The 21717-nt window shown below is 37.8% G+C and overlaps 1 protein-coding gene across 3 annotated transcripts in view; it reads left to right on the plus strand.

Annotated features, from left to right (window-relative positions):
- The window catches only part of GDAP2 (ganglioside induced differentiation associated protein 2), a 71097-nt gene that overhangs the window by 7187 nt on the left and 42193 nt on the right, over nucleotides 1-21717 (plus strand). The window contains exons 2-6 of one of the 3 annotated variants that reach the window (XM_007534772.3): nucleotides 2389-2625; nucleotides 4293-4432; nucleotides 11482-11635; nucleotides 12051-12139; nucleotides 19430-19506. In XM_007534772.3, the coding sequence (XP_007534834.1) occupies nucleotides 2450-2625; nucleotides 4293-4432; nucleotides 11482-11635; nucleotides 12051-12139; nucleotides 19430-19506 (636 nt within the window). In that variant the 5' untranslated portion in view covers nucleotides 2389-2449. Of the gene's footprint in view, nucleotides 1-2386; nucleotides 2626-4292; nucleotides 4433-11481; nucleotides 11636-12050; nucleotides 12140-19429; nucleotides 19507-21717 lie in introns of those variants that run through there. The other 2 variants (XM_060201809.1, XM_060201808.1) reach the window with 2 other exon arrangements.

Here is a 21717-nt window from a genome sequence, read left to right on the forward strand (position 1 = left end):
CTAGTATCTGGAACCTGGTGGCTGGAAAAAAAAGAGAGTTAACATACAAAGTCAAGCAAATTGTTGACCAGTCATGAACCTAAAGGCTATAATATTGCAGATGAAGAGTTGGGGGTGGAGGGGGTTCTCTGTTTTGTAGATAGCTAGTAGGCATATTTTAGTTATATTCCAAAGGGCCTGTGGCTATACTAGTGTTTTATTTTGTTTTGTTTCCCTGAGCCTGAAGTCTGATATGCAGGTGCATCCAAGTTATTGTCTGGGGAGATGATGTGTGGTTGGAAAAAGGACCAGAAAGCTGGATCATGGAAGAGAATAGCTCCCAAATGTGGGAAAGATGTATAAATATTGTCGACTGTAAACCCCAACGATTTGATTTGATCTGGGGCCCATATTCAGCTTAGGAGCCTATGTGACCTATGTGATGCTGTTCTTCCCTCAGCCTTTATATTCATTTATATTCATTTAGTAAGTCTTGAGTGAAACTTCAAAATAAATTCCAAATCTAGTCATTTCTCACTGCTTCCTTTATCATCTCACCTACCTACATCACTGCACTTATTTTCTGCTGGCCTGTTTTCAGTTTTACTAAGAGTAACCTTTTCGAATGTTACTTCTTTTCATTCCTACATTTTTAATTTTTTAAAGTATTTTCTTCATTAAATATTTATTTTCCCTTTTGTTTTATTGTTGTGGTTATTATTGTTGTTGTTATTGATATCATTGTTGTTGGATAGGACAGAGAGAAATTAAGAGAGGAGGGGAAGACCAAGGGGGAGAGAAGGATAGACACCTGCAAACCTTCTCACCGCTTGTGAGTTGACTCCACTGCAGGTGGGGAGCCAGGGGCTTGAACCAGGATCCTTACACTGGTATTGCGCTTCACACCATTTGCACTTAACCCTCTGCGCTGTGGCCCAACCCTCTACATTCCTACATTTTAAAAGATCTTTTATCTCTTTATTTATTATTGAATAGAGACAGAAATTGAGAGGGGAAGGGAAAGTAGGGAAAGAGAAAGAAAGATACCTGCAGCCCTGCTTCATCACTTGTGAAGCTTTTCCCCTGCAGGCGGGGACCAGAGGCCTGAGCCCAGGTCACTGTGTACTGCAGTGTATGCACTTAACCAGGTGTATAACCACTGCCTGGCCCTTTGAGTGTTACTACTACTGCAATTTGAAAGATTCCCCTAATACTTAGAATAAGATCTAGGCATCTTTTCATGACTTGCAAACATCTAGCTTCCCCCTCTCTTTCGTCCTTGCCACCTACTAGCTTATCCTACTGTGGTCAGACAGATCTTGTACTTCCTAGAAGACCTAGCTTCAACCTTTTGGCTTTCCACTTGCTATTGCAATTATGGTTGAAGCTTCATGGGCTCACTCTCACTTTTTTAGCTCTCTATGCAGATTTCTCTCTTTGTCTCATTATATGCATGGCTTGTGGTCATCCTCTTAGTACCTCCTTGCTAGCTTTTTGCTTCTCATCTGCTCCCTGGGCAGCATTAGTTCTATAAGGCCAGTGGGACTTGCTCTGCCTTTGCACTGTATCTCTAGGCACTACAAATCATGATATTCTTCTAAAATTTTTCTTATAATTTCTTCTAGGCCTTTTAAAAAAAAATCTGTTATGTATTAGACATATAATAGATGCTGACAGAGACTTAGTGGGCATATGAATGTACCCTTTTACTGAAACAGCTAACTTAATGGCATGTTAAATTTCCTGTCATATTTCTGCCCTAATTAACACTATGTCTTCCCATGCCTGGCTCTTCTCATTTTTACATAGCTATACAACTAGCCTACCACAGCAGTGTCTCCTATACTTTATTCCTATAAATTGTCAATTCCTGTTTTTTCTTTCTTGCTATATTGCCACACACATTTTTTACTTTTATCATTTCTTTGGTGTGACTGCCATGATTCTCATTATCTTATTCCACATTGTCATTTGATTGGACTCTAAGTCTTTCATGTAACATTTTTTGTCTTTGTATCTTTTGAAGCAACACACACACACACACACACACACACACACACACACACACACGCACACACGCACACACGCGCCACACTCCTGCTCAGTAAAAGATACTCAGTGTTGAACAGATAGTTGTATTTCTTTCTGGCACGTAGAACTGTGGGCCATGTGATTACTTTTTTGGCTATAGTACTTTGTAATGATTTGTTCTTAAATAGTTTCCCTTTCTTAATGTTTTAGAAAGACTTAGCAAATGCTTCTTATGTATTGATTTTTATGGACTGTCTAAGTGACTATTATCCTGCAGTATACTACTAGCATGTCACAGGTGAAATTTTGACCCAATTGAAGTAAAATGTCATCTGTGTTTCTCTGTTCAAACAATTATTTCTTTTCTCTTAAATGCAGTCTCCAGTGAATATTGAATTGCTGAAGAATTTGGGGAAAAACCAGCTGCAGTTCCCATTCCATGGATCCCTTGGGTGCGCCTTCTCAGTTTGTGGATGTGGATACATTACAAAGCTGGAGCGACTCATGTGAAGATGAATTAAATGCTTCTGATACTGCAGCTGAAATAGTTCAGGAAGATTCCATCAGATCACCTTTTCTTTATAATAAGCACATTAATGGAAAAGTGATCCTTTGGTAACTCTTTGATTAGATCATATGATAGTATTTTTTAAATAAATTCTTAATTTTTTCTAAACTGTTTTTGTAAAATCTAGCATTGTTGAAATTTTGCTTTGCCTATACAAGCACAGTTTTCCTAAGGTATAATTGATGTATAATAAATTGCACGTTTGAATTGTATAATTTGGTAACTAACACACACACACATACACAATATGAATCTATAGTCAAAATAGTGAATATATTTATCACCCGTAAAATGTGTGTGTGTGTCCTTTTGTGATCCTTCCTGCTGCTCCTTACCTCCCCAAACAACAAATACTTGGCTTTCCTATAATTTTTCTTAAGTAGAATTATGTACTCTGTTTTTACATGTACTGTGGCTTCTTTCATCTGTCATAACAGTTTGATTGTTCTATATCATTACAAGTAGTACATTTCCTTTTTAATAATAAAGGCACTATTGATATATGGTTTCTATATTATCCAAATCAGAGATTTAAATCACATCTGTCAGTTGTTTTTACAATATACGCAGAGTATTCATCTCAGTTCATTCACAATAGTCGTCTCAATCAACTGTAGAGCATAGTCAACAACCATAAGTCCCTTACACATCAGTACTTACTTCCCATCCCTCCCCAATTTTTCAGCTCTAAGCAGCTACTAATCTACTTTCAGTCTCTGTAGATTTGCCTGTGTTAGACACCTAGTATAAATGAAATAAGTTGTGACTTGACACCATGTGTTCAGGGTCATTCATGCTGTGATCTGAATCAGAACTCATTTGTTTTTAAATATTTATTTATCTCCCTTTGTTGCCCTTGTTTTATTGTTGTAGTTATTATTGTTGTTGTTATTAATGCCATCATTGTTGGATAGGAAAGAGAGAAATGGAGGGGAAGACAGAGGGTGAGAGAAAGAAAGACACCTGCAGACCTGCTTCACCACCTGTGAAGCAGCACCCCTGCAGGTGGGGAGCCAGGGACTTGAACCAGGATCCTTATGCAGGTCCTTGCGCTTTACGCCACCTGCGCTTAACTCACTGCCCTACTGCCCGATTCCCTAGGACTCATTTTTTTTAAAGACCAAATCATATTTCATCATATGCCTATGCCATATTTAGTTTGCCAGCTCATTAGTTGATGGACACGTGTTTTTGCCCACTTTTTCACTGTTCTGAATAATATTGCTACTTCTAAACTCTAGAAACCAATCACTTTTTCAGTTGTATAAGCATTTTGTTGCAATGATAGAGGTATATTAAAGAAGTAAAGAAATAAGTATCACTAAACATTATGGTGTAATGATTGCAGCAACTTCATTAAAGATCTGAGGTGCAATATTAGGCTTAATAAAAGATTTGTTATTGATTGATTGATTTATGAATGAAAGGGGAGAGAGAACCAGAGCATCATTTGACACATTTAATGCCTGGGATCAAACTTGGTAACTTATATATCAGAGTCCAGCACTCTGTTCACTGTGCTATCTCCCAGGCCATAAGATTAATCTTGCTGAACCAGGAACTGCTTTTCCAGTATTTAGGTTATAAGCTAGCAAAGCCAACATTATATAGAGTGAGAATAGAATGTTTTGAAAGAATTAAAAACTGACTTTCTAATCTACCTCCTCTCCACGTGTTATTCATCATCTATTGCTTTTTTAATTTGTTTCTTCAGGAAAGGAGATGTAGCATTACTGAACTGTACAGCCATTGTGAATACCAGCAATGAAAGTCTTACAGATAAGAATCCTGTGTCAGAAAGTATCTTCATGCTTGCAGGGCCTGATTTGAAGGAAGAACTCCAGAAATTAAAAGGTATGTAAATTTTTTAAAGTGTGTGATGCTTAGGAACCATTTATTTTGATGCTTTTTATTTGAAAGGAGCATGTTTTGCACTTAAGTGAGACAGCTATGGAGATGTAGCTGTTTTGTTATTGGTAAAAACAACATACCAACAATAGAAAAAAAAAACACCTTGGAAAAACAGGTTCTGGAAACCTCACAATATTTTAGAAGCTGAACATGGATACTTTATTAAATGCCTTTGTCCTGTTGTTGAACTTCAAAATGACAATCTTGAAGCCACTTGGATCTTAAGTAGCACTTTTTTTTCCTGGATTTTTTTTTCTTACATAGCTAAGCATTATAAAATAACTACTTCCTCTAAACTACAATATTTTAATCATGAATTGATACTGTTTTTTTTTAAATTAGAGGATTAATGTTTTACAGCTGACAGTAAATACAATAGTTTGTACATGCATAACATTTCCCAGTTTTCCACATAACAACATAATCCCACTAGGTCCTTTGCCATCATGTTCCAGGACCTGACCCCCTCCACCCCAGAGACTTTTACCTTAGTGCAATACACCCAATTTTTTATGTTTGTTTGTTTGTTTTTAAACTAGAGCAGTACTCAGCTCTGGCTAATGATGCTGCTAGAGACTGAACCTGGGACTTTAACAACTTTAAGCAGAAAAGCCTTTTGCATAACCTCAATCAATAGTGAATTTTTATACATATATATATATATATATATCTTTATAGAGTATTATAAAAGTATTTCAGTAAGTTTAAAACATTAACAACCCTGTTCAGGATGTGTGAAACCCATTTTGACAGTCCTTATCCTAAGGTATTTGCTATTTCAGTAAAGTGGTATTATCAGCCTCTATATTCTCCATATAGAGAAATCCTTTTGGTTAACATTTCCCTCATTCTTATCTCCCCACAGAAAAATCTGTTGTCAAGCCCTAAATATGTCGTCAAGCCCTAAATATGTCGTGACTCACTATTAACCTCACTGCCATCCTAGCCTGTGCTGCCATCATCCTATTTCTGAGTTTCAGCCAGAGTCTCCCTCATAACTGGTTTTCCTACAAATATTCTTCTTTTCTTAGATCCATTTTCCCCATACATACAGAGTATTTGCTTTTTAAAAAATTGTTAGTTTTGTCTTAATATTCTACTTATTTGTTTATTTTTATATTTTATTGATGAGAGAGGCACACCGGTGCACTGCTCGATTCTGACTTTGTTTACTTTAATGAAACACACACACACACACACACACCCTACCCCACACACCCCACCCCACCCCACCACACCCCAGAGCACTACTTAGCTCTGGCTTATGGTGATTTGGTGGATTGAACCTGAGATTATTTTAGAGCCTCATGCATAAAAGTCCTGTACATAACCATTATGCTATATCTCTCGACCTCACTTTATATTTTATTGTGTGTAATAATAAGAAAGGGCTCAATAATCTTGAGTTCTTGCAAGATTTTACTTGTCTCCAAGCTCATCCCACACTCCCTTTCTCATCTCCTTTTTTTTTTTTTATCTCACCATTGTTGTTATTTGCCTCCAGTGTTGTCACTGAGGCTTGGGTCCTGCAGGATGAATTCATAGTTTCTAGTGGCCATTTTATACACACACACACACACACACACACACACACACACACACACACACACACACCCTTTTGACAGGACAGAAACTGATCCTTGTGCATGGTAACATGTACACTCAACCAGGTATACCACCCCTCAGCATAATTAAACCAAACTGATCTGTCATTACCAAGTCATACATGTTCACATATATTCCTGCACTCAGGACTTTATTTTGTAAGTCTTTAGCTTATATCTCTTCTTCAGAGCACTCTTTCTTTTATTTTAAAATAGGGTAATTTTCACTGTGGTTGATGCTCCCAGTCTGTAGCAGTTTTCTCTTATGACCGTATCACAATTATAATCTCATAAATTGTTTATGTGAAGATATGTCCTCATTAAACTTTAACCTCCTTGAGGACAGAAACTATGTCTCATTGAATCCATGTACCTTGAGTAATAAAAACATGATTTAAAAAACTGATAAATGAATAAATAAAATTCCCTGAAATCAGGAGTTGGGTGGTAGTGCAGCAGGTTAAATGCATGTGGTGCAAAGCGCAAGGATGGGCATAAGGATCCTGGTTCCAGCCCCCAGCTCCCCACCTGCAGGGAGGTCACTTCACAGGCAGTGAAGCAGGTCTGCAGGTGTCTATCTTTCTCTCCCCCTCTGTCTTCCCCTTCTCTCTCCATTTCTCTCTGTCCTAATGATGACATCAATAACAACAACAATAATAATAACTTACAACAATGAAAAAACAGCAAGGGCAACAAAAGGGAAAATAAATAAATTTAAAAATTTTTTTAAAAAATCCCTGAGATCAAAAACTATTAAAAAAATAGCAACAGTAAATCTTTACTAACCAATAATTATACTAAGCATCAAAGTCCCAAATTACCCAATACAGATACAGAGTAACTGAGTGTATTGGGGGGAAAAAAATCAACAATTTGCTTTTTTTTTTTTAAATATTTATTTACTTATTTACTAATGAGAGGGATAGGAAGAGAGAGAAAGGACCAGACATCACTCTGGTACATGTGCTGCCGGGGGTTGAACTCAGGACCCCATGCTTGAGGGTCCAACCCTTTATCCACTGCACCACTTCCCGAACCACAACAATTTGCTTTCTGCAAAAGACTCTCTTTAAGGACAGACATAGACTGTGTTGGACAGGTAGAAAAAAGTCCATGAAAATGAAACCAAAGAATTGGAATGGTTACACTTGAGTCAGATAAAATAGACGACTTTTAAGTCAAAATTGGTCACAAGACATAAGGTTAGTCAATATGTAGAGATCACCAACAGTTATAGTTGCAAATATATATGCACCCAACATTGGAATACTTATTTTTATCACAAAAACTAAATGAGGTGAAGGGAGAAATAGGTAGCAATATAATAATAGTAGGATAGTACAGCGGTAGAGTAAGGGACTTGTGGCAAGAGTTTATGAGGTTCAATGCCCAGCAAAACATAATGTTAGAGCTGAGCAATAGTCTGATCTCAATATCTCAAATATATAAATGGATTTTTTAAATTAAGTATAAAAATTACTATCTTTGCAAGGAGGGCAGTTGTTGGAGAGTGAGGCCCACTGTCCCATAAAGTCCAGGCCATTGTTTCCATGAGGTCTGAGCGGGTTCCCAACTCTCCCTTTAGGTGGAGACAAGGGCAGGTTCCCCCGGTCTCTGAAATTTATGACTGGAATTTATGACGGCTGGACCCCCAGACATGGGCGCCTTTCTAAACATGCCACATCCCCCACTTCCTTTTTTAATTAAAAGCCATGGATCACTGTGTGTGGTTAACCTTATAACCGCTAGCAAACATCCTGATTACTAAGCTGCTCCCCTTCTCCCCTCCCCTGCTATTCTAAAGTACCTGCAATTTACCTCTGGAAAAATGTACATTGTAAAGCTTATGATCAAACAGTCTGTTGGTCAAAATATAACTGTGCATTCTGTTGCTCTATGTTTGGGTTAATGGATACCCAACCTTCCCCCTGAGTTATGGCCTATATTTGCCTGCTTTTCCTTTCAGTAAATGAATTGTCCCACTGAGGCTTTCCCAGAGCTGACTACCCTGACTCTCTGTGCACTTTGTCCTCGTGGAGCTACCCTGGGACTCCCTGGGGGCCGCTCTGACTCTTCAGCTGGCCAGGGGGCAGGGGGACCCACAGCAAGCCCGCATGGACTATATAAATTTCTGTTCCTAAAATGACAGTGAAGCAGTATAATAGGTGTAGAAGTGCTTGAAAAAATGGGGTAAACAATAAGATACTGGTACTGAAAGGCAATGTTGGATTCAAGACAGTCTGCTTTCACCTAAATCTCAAGTCTACCACTTTCTGGCTATATGACACTTTGGCTAAGTGCCCAGTGTTTTTAGTAACATTTAAGTTTGGGATTAAACCAGTGACAGATACCAAGAAATAATCAAATCAATTAAGTTCCTAAGAGGAAATATATACAAAAACATGATTCTTTTTACTAATTAGCAGTAAGCAATTGTTTTTAGCAGTACATTGTTAATGTTGCATTTTGATTTAACAAAAAAATGTGACAGACCAATTTTGAAATGGTGAGGGGGGACAAAAATATATGAATGTCCTATTATATGCCCTAGTGGGGTGTGGATGAGAGTTTAATCTTTTAAATTCCACAGTAAAAAAATTAACAGACAAGGTTTATCTTTCACTACCCGCCTTTTCTTAATAAGATCCCTCTAACTACTTTGCCCTCCCTCTCAATCCTCTCTGACTACTTACTGTGCTTCTGTTAGTTATGCTAAAAGTTAAGGTCTTTCAACCATCAACCCAGGAAATCTTTTTTTTTTTCCTATGAACTTTATCAGACCCTCCCATTTTCTAGATTTTATGCCTTTCTTTACTTGGATGTAGTCCTTTATTTCTGTGAATAAATTCACCAGGAGATTTCTGAAAGGGATAGAATGAGACAAAATTATTGAGATCTTCTACCTACACACTTCATTGGTAGCTTAGTTGGAGATATAATTCTAGGCTGAAAGGTGTATCTCAGGTTTTTTAAAGCACTGCTACTTTTTAAAAAGTTTATTGCAGATATGGGGGTGGGGAAGAAGAGACAGTTTCACATGAGGCAGAGGGAAAGAGAAGCCAGAGTACCATTCTGGTACATGCTGTAAAGGTGTGTACGTCTGATGCTTTTTGGTCAGTTGAACTATTTCTGTTCTTATTTTTGATTCATTGTATATTCCTGGTTTCTCTTGTGGCTTCACCTTTATTTCTGGTGTTCTTTTAATTTCATTCACAATGATGTGTCTTATGATTTGGGTATGTGAATTAATTGAATAGAGACTTTAGTATCTTTCAGTTCTGGAAATTTTGTTTTATTTTAATAATTATTTTCCCTCTGTACTAGCTGTTTTCTCTTTTGAAGAAATGCTGTAAGATGTTGTAATTTCTGGTTAATTCTCCAACTTTCACATTTGTTATCTTTTCTGGCCCCCCCCCTTTGTAATTGTCTGAAAGACTAACTTTCTTCTCTTGAACTTTAGTTACAGCAATTATGTAAGTACTATTTCCTGTTTTCTCTCAAGCCCCCTCCCCTTTTGTTTTATGATGCTCTGGTTTTGTTTCAAAGTTACTATATCTGGGTAAATAGCATAGCATAATGGTTATGCAAAGAGACTCTCAAGCCTGAGGCTTCAAAGTCCCAGGTTCAAATCCTCCACACCACCATAAGCCAGAGCTGAGCTGACCAATGATCTGGTTAAAAAAAAAAAAAATTCAAACTTACTGTATCTGCTACAACAATAATTATGGTATTGGTGGTTTGGGGTTTTGTTTGTTGGTTTCTACTTTCTTTTCCTGCATTGTCTGTTGTTGTTTTCTTCTTTTCTTTTCTTTTTTGAGTATTCCCTTTGTCCCCCTTTTATTAGAAATTGCTTGGGAAACTGGGGAATGTTATGCATGTACAAACTATTGTACTTACTGTTGATTGTAAAATATTAATTCCCCAATAAAGAAAAAAAAAAGAAGAAGAAATTGTTTTGATTGTTCTTTTTTCTAGTGGTCCTGGAGTGTCAGTTGTAATTAGAGGAAGCAACTGAGAATGAGAAACTAATGGAAAACTTTGTGTACATAGGAAATAACAAGAGTTATTTCTTTCTTTTTTATTATTATTATCTTTATTTATTGGCTACAGACAGCCAGAAATCAAGAGGGAGGGGGTTGATAGAACGGGAGAGAGACAGAGAGACACCTGCAGCCCTGCTTCTCCACTTGTAAAGTTATAAAGTTTTCCCCCCGCAGGTGGGGACCAGGGGTGCGAACCAGGTGCTCCACCACCCGGCCCCTGAGAATTATTTCTTACTGGAGTAGGAGCAGGACCCTCATCATTTTGCTGGGAGCCTTCCCTCAGTTATCTGAATCTGTAATGCCTCTTATTTTCCTAGACAGGCATCTTCTGGAGGTATAAATTATCACTGTCTTGTATAACACTGTAACTAAATGTCTTCCTTTCAGCAGTGCCTGGAATTTGAAGTTTAGAAACTAGTCTAGAATTGTTCTAGTTTGACATCTCCTGAGAGTAAATCTCCTTCCAGCTACCATGGTAGTGCTAACTTCATCATTTGACAGTGCTGGTTGGGGGAGTGGTTATTTACAATTGGACTATTTTTATGTAAATTTTTAACTCAAGGTCCTCTTTTTAGTCTCATTACAACCTAAGTACTGTGTTGAGCCTTTCTGGTGTTCTGCAGTAGTGACTACAAATGCATGAGTGCACTCTGTTGTCATTTTACTTTTGTGAAGTGAGTACTCTTTATATCCCCACTAAATAGGAAACTGAACTGGGGAGTCTCCAGGCACTTACCCAAAGTGCCATAGCCAGAAAGAAGTAGAGTTGAGATTTGGGTGAAAGCAGTCTGTCTTAACTCTAACATTGCCTTTTAATACAGACCAGATTGTTTCCCCATTTTTTGCAAGCACTTGGACTTCTATACCTATTATACTGCTTCACTGTCAAGTTGGGAACAGAAATTTACAGTCTATACTTCCCCCACCTCAAAGATGGTAATTTTTATTTTTAATCTTAAAAAATTATTTACTTACTTGAGAGAGATAATCAGACTACTGCTCATCTCTAACATTATGCTTTGCTGGGCACTGAATCTCATAAACTCCTGCACATAAGTCCCTTGCTCTACTGCTGTACTATTTCCCTAAGGTCTCTAGTAACTCTTTTTAAAGATTTTTTTTTTTTTTATGAGAGATAGAGAACCAGAGAACTGCTCATTTCTAGCCTGTGCTAGGCGTCTCTGAGGCTACTTGGTATGGTATCCTGTACTCTAACATATTAGGATGTCTTCACTCCATATTTCTAGTGGAATATTTTTAATGTTTTTAGTACTTTTGCATGTATTACTTGGTTGTAATTTTTCCTGATACCTTCATAACTTTACCAGTGTTCCATTATTCTCAGGTTGCCGGACAGGTGAAGCAAAGTTAACAAAAGGATTCAACCTGGCTGCCCGATTCATCATTCACACAGTGGGACCTAAATACAAGAGCCGGTATCGAACAGCAGCTGAGAGTTCCCTGTACAGCTGCTACAGAAATGTACTTCAGCTGGCAAAGTACGTCTTTCTCATATGCTGGATGTAGCATGCCGTGTATGGTGAAAATTCCAGTTTTAAAATGAAATCTGCCTATATAAATCAATTTTTGAAGGATTTAAAAAAAAAATCTAAGCCCTAAAGAGCCCTGAAGATAATTAACTTTTCGAAAAGAAGCTATATGGATGACTTGAAGTTTTCGCCCATTCCCACTGTCGTTATATTTTATCATTCCCACTGTTGTTATACTTTTCACAAATAGTACAATTAAATTATATATTGATGCAGTTATTAAATAATGTGTTTTGTCTTACTACTATAGTAATTTGTTGAAGGCGTAGGAAAGGAGAAATGGAGCTGAACTTTTTAATTAGTCACATGTTCTCATGTGTATTGCACATATTGGTAGTACAATCCTTGTGTTTTCCATTTGCAGAGAGCAGTCAGTATCTTCTGTTGGATTCTGTGTCATCAATTCTGCAAAGCGAGGTTATCCTTTAGAGGATGCAACACACATAGCACTTCGTAAGTAATGTTGGAGATACAAAAATTGCTATAGCTATACAGCTTCATAAATAATATTGGTAATGCTGTGTACAAATTTGTTCTTTATTTTTCTTTTATTTTGTAGTTGGGTCCTTACACATGTGTTATTTTACCACTCTTAGGCTACTTTTTCATCCGGGTAGAAAGAGACACTGTAACACTACAGCAATGGAGCTTCCCCTAGTGCTGCCATGTGGTTTGGGGGCTCAGATCAGGACCAAGAGCATGACAAGGCACATGACCTACACAATGGGCCATCTCTCTGACCCGTTTTGTTTTTTGTCATCAATGGGGCTTCAGTGCTCTAGGCTGACTATTTCAGATAGAAAGGCTGTAGAGAAAGACACCACAACACTGAAGCTTCCGCCAGTGCAGTGGAAGCTAGGATGGAATATGAGTCTTGTGTATGACAAATCAAGAACACTATCTGCATTAGCTATCCTGTTGGCCCATGACCCCTATTTATTATTATTATTTTATATTGATTTAATTATGATCAGCAACACTGTAGGATATGAGGGGTACAATTCCCACCACCAGAGTTCTGTATCCTATCCCCTCTATTGGAGGCTTTCCTGTTCTTTACCCATCTGGGAGTATGGACCCAAGATCATTATAGGGTGCAGAAAGTGGAAGGTCTGGCTTCTGTAATTGCTTCTCCACTGGACATGGGTTTTGGCAGGTCGATCCTTACCCCTAGCCTGTGTCTGTCTTTCCCTAGTGGGGTAAGACTCTGGAAGTGAGGTTCCAGGACATATTGGAGAGGTCGTCTGCCCAGGGAAGTCAGGTTGGCGTCATGGTAGCATCTTTAATTTGGTGGCTGACAAGCATTAAAATATAAAGCAGAACAAATTGTGTAATAATGAGGACCCTTAAGGTAAGAATAGAGCAGATGAGATTTGGAGTCTCCATTTTGGAAAAAGCTAAGAAGTCTATTTTAGGTATATTCCAAGGGGCCCATGACGTTACTACTTTTTGCCATATAGCTAACATGTAGGTGGGCTAAAGGTATTGCATGACCCCTATTCTGAAAACTTTTGTCATAGCCAAAGAAGATTTGTTGATGATCTGACTGTAGCACAAGGAGGAAACTTTTTATTGATAAGTTGCAGAGTTCTCAATTTATTCTCTTGGGTTGATATTTTTATCCATTTGACTTAGAAGACTTAACTTACCTATTAGATTTGACCATGAAACTCAGTTAAGAAGTATGACCAAGAAATTGGATGTTTGAATAATTTTTCAGAAAATCTTAATGGATGTAACAGTAAAATCAAAACAGCTCTCATAATAACAAGACTAATAGAACACTTTGTAGTTTTTATTTTTGTTTCATAGTGCAAGGGATGGATACCTAGGGGCCTTGTGCATGCAAGTCATGTACTCGACCACTGAACTATCTCCCCAGCCATACTTTGTAGTTTAACTACAGCTTCTGTGGGTAGTACTTGACAATAAAACTTTGTATTTAAGTTTTATAAAAAATACTGAGATTGATTATCATAAGCCAAAATATATATTGTGATATAGAAAATAGATTTATTTCAAGTACGTCCATGACCTTACTGTATTACGTGATGGTTCAGACTGTATCTAGAGTTTTGTATATATAGTTATACTTTTGTCTGGGGGTATGAGCAATTCTGTATGCACATACTTTGAAACATTACTGATGTTTCTCCTAAAGTAGACTTCTTTTTAATTCTCTTTTGTTGCCCTTGCTGTTTTTTTTTTTTATCATTGTTATGGTTATTATTGTTATCATTGTTGGTTAGGACAGAGAGAAATGGAGGGAGAAGAGGGAGAGAGAAAGATAGACACCTGCAGACCTGCTGCACTGCCTGTGAAGTGACACCCCTGCAGGTGGGGAGCCGGAGGCTCAAACCCGGACCCTTACGCCAGTCCTTGCGCTTTGCACCATGTGTGCTTAACCCAGTGTGCTACCACCAAACGTCCCCCTTTTTTTTTAATGGAGTCCCATTTTCAAATAATTGGCGGAGACTCTGGATTTATTTTGAGCTGCATTTTTAGAGCTACTGAACAAACCGAAAGCTGTGGATCATTCATTACACCCTCTCACCCCCCCCTAAGAATATACATGCAAATGAAATTTACATTTTAGGAAGCTCACAAATGCTTATACAATTGTAGCAAAGGCCCCTAGCTATAGAAGTCAGGGGCAATCCCAAGTAACAAAGAAGATTTGGTTCCTTTATATAATAGGAAGATATTTGAAGTAAGCTTCTTACCACTGGGAACATACATGCAGAAACTAAATCTTAACCAATTGTAGAAATGATAGGAAGCATGCCTCATTTGTAAAGGAAACTAAATGCCCTTTAAGACCCTTTTTAATCTCTACACTCTTGCCTTAATATTTGGGAAATAAATGGTTTGTATTCTGCTTATTATTATTAATTCTAAGTTTTTATTACTAAAATATTTCCAGTTAAACTCTTACCTAAATTTATTTTCATTTGAAACGTATATAGTATGTTCTTGACAGGTGTAGCAAGGCTATTTACTGTTTTCTTAGTTTGTGTGCAGAAAGCCTAAAGTAGCACTGACATTGATTTAAATCTGTCAGGTTATTTATTTGTTCAACAAAACTTTGACTTCTGTCAGCTAGGTTCTGTGCTACAAGAGAAGTGGTGAGAAAAAAAGACAATAGTATTCGTTCTGACTGTGCTCAGGAGGTTGGGAATTACAATGCCTCACTTGTTATTCTAACCTGTTAGAACACATGTCATCGTGGTTGGTTACAAAGAATAGTGCACATATTTTTTTAAAGTAACAATCTGGAATGTTAGTACTAGGATCCTAGCATCATCCTTTGTATCCTCCTACTTGAAAAATTGCTTTTCTTGTTTCCCCCACATTTCCTTGATTTGTTTAGTGAAAGAAGAGCCAGAACACCACTCCAATATATGTTGTGCTGTGGACTGATCCTAGGACCTCAAGCACAAAAGCTGCCTTACTGGCTGCCAAAGTTAATTTTTAAATAATCCCTGCTCAGGGAAATCAACTTGACTCCTTGTCTTCCAGAGGAAATCCCACAGTTACATATTATTTAATGTTACTTATGAACATTAAATTAAAACTTGGTGCCAAAGTAAATAGGATAGAATAAAATTTCTTTTTGAAAGTTCATTATTTAAAAATGATTAAAGCAGAAAGAAAAAGAAATGGAAAATAAATTTGTTGTCTACCCAAAGGGGAATTATGAATATTTATTCAGTTCTTCAACAAATCCTTCTACTTTATTAGGTCCTTGAGATGTACTGCTAAACAGGCAATATACAACTAACCAGATAAAGTGCTAATTAAATTGCTAGTTATTTTTGAATGGTGCCTTATTCACATTTGAAGAATTCCTTATTCTTAACGTATAGTGGTATGTAAAATATACTTGTCTTTCAAAAAGCTTTCAGACTAGCCATATAATATTGTGAGGAGTTTACAAATAAAGGACAGTTCAAAAGATTTTAGGAGGAGCACAAGCAGAATGGAGTTCTCTACAAAGGAAATCCTTATTGTGCGGGTCTTGGAAAATGAGCAGACAGTATGATCACAGTAGAGATCATACTGGATGAGTGACAGTGTAGTCCAATTTACCTTGTAAACAGGTAGGATAGTGGTATGTTCCAAGCAAAGAAGTCAACTTTGCTAAAGCATAAAGTATGTGGTAGCAATGATTAGTAATAGAATCAAGGGGCAGGTGTGAATGGAGTGATTGGTTGAGGTCAGAGTGTGAAGGACTTTGAACCTCTGCCTATGAGCAGTATAATTACATTTTTTTTCTTTTTCTTTTAAAATTTCTTTATTGGTGGTCCAGGAGGTGGCGCAGTGATAAGGCTTTGGACTCTCAAGCATGAGGCCTGAGTTCAATCCTCGGTAGCACATGTGCCATAATTATGTCTGGTTCTTTCTCCTCCTATCTTTCTCATTAATAAATAAATAAAATATTTTAAAAATTTTTTCCTTTATTGGGGGATAATGGTGTACAGTTGAGAGTAAAATACAATAGTTTGTACATGCATAACATTTCCCAGTTTTCCGCATAACAATACAACCCCCACTAGGGCCTACTCTGCCATCATGTTCCAGGACCAGAGCCCTCTCAGCTCCACCCCACAGTCTTTTACTTTGGTACAATATACCAACTCCAGCCCAAGTTCTGCTTGGTGTTTTCCCCTCTAATCTTATGTGTAGTTACATTAGAAGTGTTTATCAAGCACAGTAATCTGAGACTATGACTCAGGTTGACAACAGTGAACACATAGACTTGGAAAAGTGAGAAACAAAGAGTACAGTCAAGAGCTTATTACCAAAGCCTCTTATTAAGAACCTTTGAATAGGGACCGGGTGGTGGTTCACCTGGTTGAGCGCACATGTTACAATGCCTGGTTCAAGCCCCTGGTCCCCACCTGCAGGGGGAAAGCTTCATGAACGGTGAAGCAGGACTACAGGTGCCTCTCTATCTCTTTCTCCCCTTTCCATTTCTGACTATCTCTATCCAATAAATAAAGGTAATAAAAAAAGAAATTTTTTTAAGAACCTTAGAATAAGAGAAGACATGAATGTTAGAAATAGAATCAACAGAATTTAAAGGACATGATAGAGCCAGGAAGTAGCCCAATAGCTAGAATGTTAGACTTGGAAGCACGAGGTCCTAAATTCAGTCTGGTTTTGCATATGTAAGAATATAGATCTGATTCTCTGTTTTCTTTTTTCCTTGTGCTCATGAATAAATAAATCCTTAAAAAATAATAATAACCGCACAAAGTGCAAGCAGCCCACCTGTAGGGGAGTCGCTTCACAGGCAGTGAAGCAGGTCTGCAGGTGTCTATCTTTCTCTTTCCTTCTTTATCTCCCCATCTCTCTCCATTTCTCTCTGTCCTATCCAACAACGACATAAATAACAACAACAATAATAACTACAACAATAAAAAGTATGTAAAAATAATAATAATAATAACCATGATAACTTACTGGAAATACAAGATGAGGGGAGAGGTGAAGAAAGTTAAAGAAAAAAATTCATGCACACGTGATGATTGGATATTACTGTGTAACTAAAATGGGAGTGCAGATAAAGAAGTGAGTTTTGTAGAGAAAAGATGAAGGTTGGGTTTTCAATCTTTGTGTTGTCTGGGCAGGTATCTCAGTAAGCAATAGGGAAGTCAAGTCTTGTCCTAAAAAGTGAATAAAGTCTTGGGAGGGGGCCAGGCAGTGGTACACCTGGTTAAGCGTTGACATTACAGTGTTCAATGATCTAGGTTTAAGTCCCCGGTCCCCACCTGTAGAAGGGAAAGCTTCACAAGAGGTGAAGAACTAGTATAGCCACAGGCCCTTTGGAATATAACTAAAATATGCTTACTAGCTATCTACAAAACAGAGACCCCACCCTCCCAACTCTTCATCTGCAATATTCCAGCCTTTAGGTTCATGATTAGTCAACAATTTGTTTGGCTTTATATGTTAACTCTCTTTTCAGCCACCAGGTTCCAGATGCTAGCATGATGCCAACCAGACTTCCCTGGACAGACAACCCCACCAATGTGTCCTGGAGCTCCGCTTCCCCAGAGCCCCACCCCACTAGGGAAAGAGAGAGACAGGCTGGGAGTATGGATGGACCTGTCAACGTCATGTTCAGTGGGGAAGCAATTAAAGAAGCCAGACCTTCTACCTTCTGCATCCCACAATGACCTTGGGTCCATATCCATATTCCCAGAGGGTTAAAGAATAGGAAATCTTATCAAGGGAAGAGAAGGGATATGGAGTTCTGGTGGTGGAATTGTGTGGAGTTTTAACCCTCTTATCCTATGGTTTTGTCAATGTTTCCTTTTTATATATATATATATATATAAAAAAAAAGAGGTGATGCAGGGCTCCAGGTTTCTCTCTGATTTCTCTGTCTCTATCCAGTGAATAAATAAATAAAAATATTAAAAACAAAAAGTCTTCAGAGTCTTCAGCATTTGGGTAGTGCCTAAGAAACTATTGGGTTGTCAGAAAAATCATGATACATTTTTGTGTGGAAAAAAAAAAAACATAGAAAAAGCATGTCATGCCTTTTCTAATAACCCAACATGTATATATGCCTAGGAAGAAAATTACACATAGAGAAAAGAATCCTGCTAGATAGATAGCATTTTAAAAGTCCTGGCATCTCAGGCAGTGGAGATAATATAGTGATTTGTATATTGGACTTTCATGCCTGAGACCACAGAGCCATTGCTTTAGACCCCTTGCGTCACCACACACTAGAGCTGGGCAGTGATCTGGTCTCTCCCTCTTTCTCTCTCTCTCTCTCTCTTTTATCTCTCTCTCTCTTTTCTCTCTCTCTCTCTCTCTTTTCTCTCTCTCTCTCTTCTCTCTCTCTCTCTTCTCTCTCTCTTTCTCTCTCCCCTCCCTCCCTATCCCCCCTTATTATCTTTACTTATTTATTGGATAGAGACAGCCAGAAATCAAGAGGGAAGGGGTATGATGAAAAGGGATAAAGATAGAGAGACACCTCCAGCACTGCTTTGCCCCTTGAAAAGCTTTCCCGCATGGGTGGGGAGCATGGGATCGAACCCTTGTTTCTGCTCATTATAACGTGCACTCAACTAGGTGCACCACCACCTAGCCCCCCCCCTCATTAAAATAAAATATATCTTTAAGTGGAGCACTTCTAAACATAGGCATGGCTAAAGTTTGTCAAGAACTGAGAAACAGTTTCATCTAATTATCAAGCATTTGATAGAGTAAAATCAGCACAACAGAAATTATGGGGACAATCCAGTGTTGGCTGGTGGGGTTTTGACAAAGGCAAAGGACTGAGTAGGACATCTGAAATGGTAGCTTAAGTTTATGGAAAGAAACTTGTGCTATTCAGGAGGTCATTCTGGTTAAAGAAAGAAGCCCCAGGGGGACAAAAAGAATATGTTGGTTAAGAGAATTGGTCACAGTCAATATCTTCTGTTTTAGAGTATAGTGCTAGAACAAAAATGAAACAGAAGTCTGGCTGTTAGGGATATTTCCTTCTGGTGAATGGGGGTAAGAAAAACAGGGAGACTATTCAGTAAATAACAAATTTATTTAGAATAGTAGCTCAGAAAAAAGAAAATTAGGGGTGTTTTTGTCCAGGGTAATTTGGCTTTCCTGGTCCGGTGTCACTGAGCAAGCACATGAGTGAAAGGGAGACTGATCTATTCAAACACATGAAGAATTTTTCCACATACGTAATTTCTTATTTATTGAATGATCTTTCTATTCTTTCCTTAGGCACTGTAAGGAGATTCCTAGAGATTCATGGGGAGAACATTGAAAAAGTAGTATTTGCTGTCTCTGAACTTGAGGAGGTATTTTGCTAATTAAGTTGCATTGTTTAAATATTATTTTTACTTGTGGTTGCCTTTGTCTCTACTCAATTGCCAGCCAGCAAATTCTGATTATCTGTTTGTATATTTGGCAGTAGTGCTTACCATCATTTGTTGAAAAACACTCTATATTAGAGACTAAAAGCAAATCAAGGAGTATTGTGCCTACATTTTTCACTGCTAAACTGTTGTCAGCGAATCTTGCAAAGTGGATTTAGTTTTCACAGCCTCTGAAGGCTCCACCTTATAATGTAGAATCTGGGTGCCTGGACAGCATGGCAGACAAACCTGTGAAGTTTGGTCTTTGACTGACTTAGAAATGGGCAACAGGCTAGCATAGTGACTGACAGGGAGCAAGTTGTGAGGTTTATAGTCTGTATTCAGCAGTGACCTTAGTATATTTTTATTTAATTTAGAACCATCATGGAAAAGTATGGGTTTGGGATCTGGGACATAGCATAATGGTTATGCAAACTTGACTTTCATGCCTGAGGCTCTCAGATGCCAATTTCAATCTCCAGCACCACCATAAACCAGAGCTAAGCAGTGCTCTATTCAAGAAAGAAAAGAAAATTAAGTTCTTTTTTAGTCATATTAAGCTATTTTTAGTTGTATGTCATTGAAGAAGTTACTTTCTCCTCCCTATACTTTGACAAAGTAATAGTAATAATAGTACAAATGAGTTAAAGCATGTGAAATATCTCTTCAATGCAAAGTGTATATTGCTGAGCCAGAAGATAACTCACTAGATACTTACCATGTATGAGGCCATTTTTTTGAGCTCTAGCTCCACAGGGGAGCACTGTAGCTCTGGGGGAAGCCCCTTGCATGGTGAAACTGTATCCACTTATCTCTGTGTCTCTCTCTCTCCCTCTCCCTCTCCCCCGATCTTGGCAATATAGAATGGAAACAAAAACTAGCTCAGGAATAGTAGAATCTGCCCCCGGCTCCCCACCTGCAGGGGAGTTGCTTCACAAGTGGTGAAGCAGGTCTGTAGATGTCTGTCTTTCTCTTCTCCCACTCTCTTCCCCTCCTCTCTCCATTTCTCTCTGTCCTATCCAACAACAATGAAATCAATAACAACAACAATAATAAACAGTAAAAAAAGACAACAAAGGCAACAAAAGGGAATAAATCAATAAATATTTTTAAAAAATAGTAGAATCTAAAATTTAGTCTTGTAAAATAGTATTTTTTTCAATGAAAATTGTAAAAAAAAATAGGACACATTTACTTTGTTTTTTGGCATATATCAGATTTACTGTGCTAGATACTGAGAATGCATCACTGAACAAGTTAAAGTCATTGCCTTGAAGAAGTTCATTGTCTATTGGTATGACCTGATAATTCTGAGAAGTACATTAATAGAAGTAGAAATGATAGGACATATAATTTCAGGCTGGTGTAGCATTAGGAATTTATTTATATTATTATTATTACTATTTTTACCAGAGTATTTACTCACCTCTGGTTTATGGTGGTGCTGGGGATTAAAACTAGGACCTTCTGTGCCTCGGGTTGCAGAGTCTGTTTGCATAGCAATTATGCTATCTCCCCAGCTCTGGAAATATTTTCCATAGCAAGTGTAATGGAGAAAAAAACTTCTGCAAAGAAGAGGCAAGATAAAGTCTTGAGGACATAAGCAAAGACCTGTAAGTAAGACTCAGTGTAAAAATGAATTGTTTCCATTGCATAAAATATGAGTCCTGGAGTGGTGAGTAGTGAAACTATTAGCAAAACTGAAAGTTAGGCAGAGTCAGATTCACTCAAGATCTTTTACCTCGTACTATGGAACTAAAACTTTAATGGTTATGTTTTGAAGTATTATAGAAACACTTTAATAAGATAAACATAGTTTTATTTTCAAAAAATATTGTATTAACTCACTTATGAAAAAAAAGACACAGAGACACCAGAACATTGCTAATCTCTGGTTTATGGTGGTGCTGGGGGTTGAGCCTGGGGCCTCAGAGCCTCAAGGAAGAGGGTCTGTTGTGTGCCATAATAGCTCAGTTGGGAGAGTGTTAGACGGAGGAAGAGAGTCTGTTGCATGACCATTATGTTATCTTCTACACCCTGATTTTTAGATTTTTCTTTTTGTGATTAATAGTAGATTACAAAATTGTTACGTTTACAATATACAGATCCACACCACAACCACCACCAAAATTCTGTATCCAGCTACCAACCTCC

This window comes from Erinaceus europaeus, chromosome 11, assembly GCF_950295315.1.
Source record: "Erinaceus europaeus chromosome 11, mEriEur2.1, whole genome shotgun sequence".
Lineage (NCBI taxonomy): Eukaryota > Metazoa > Chordata > Mammalia > Eulipotyphla > Erinaceidae > Erinaceus > Erinaceus europaeus.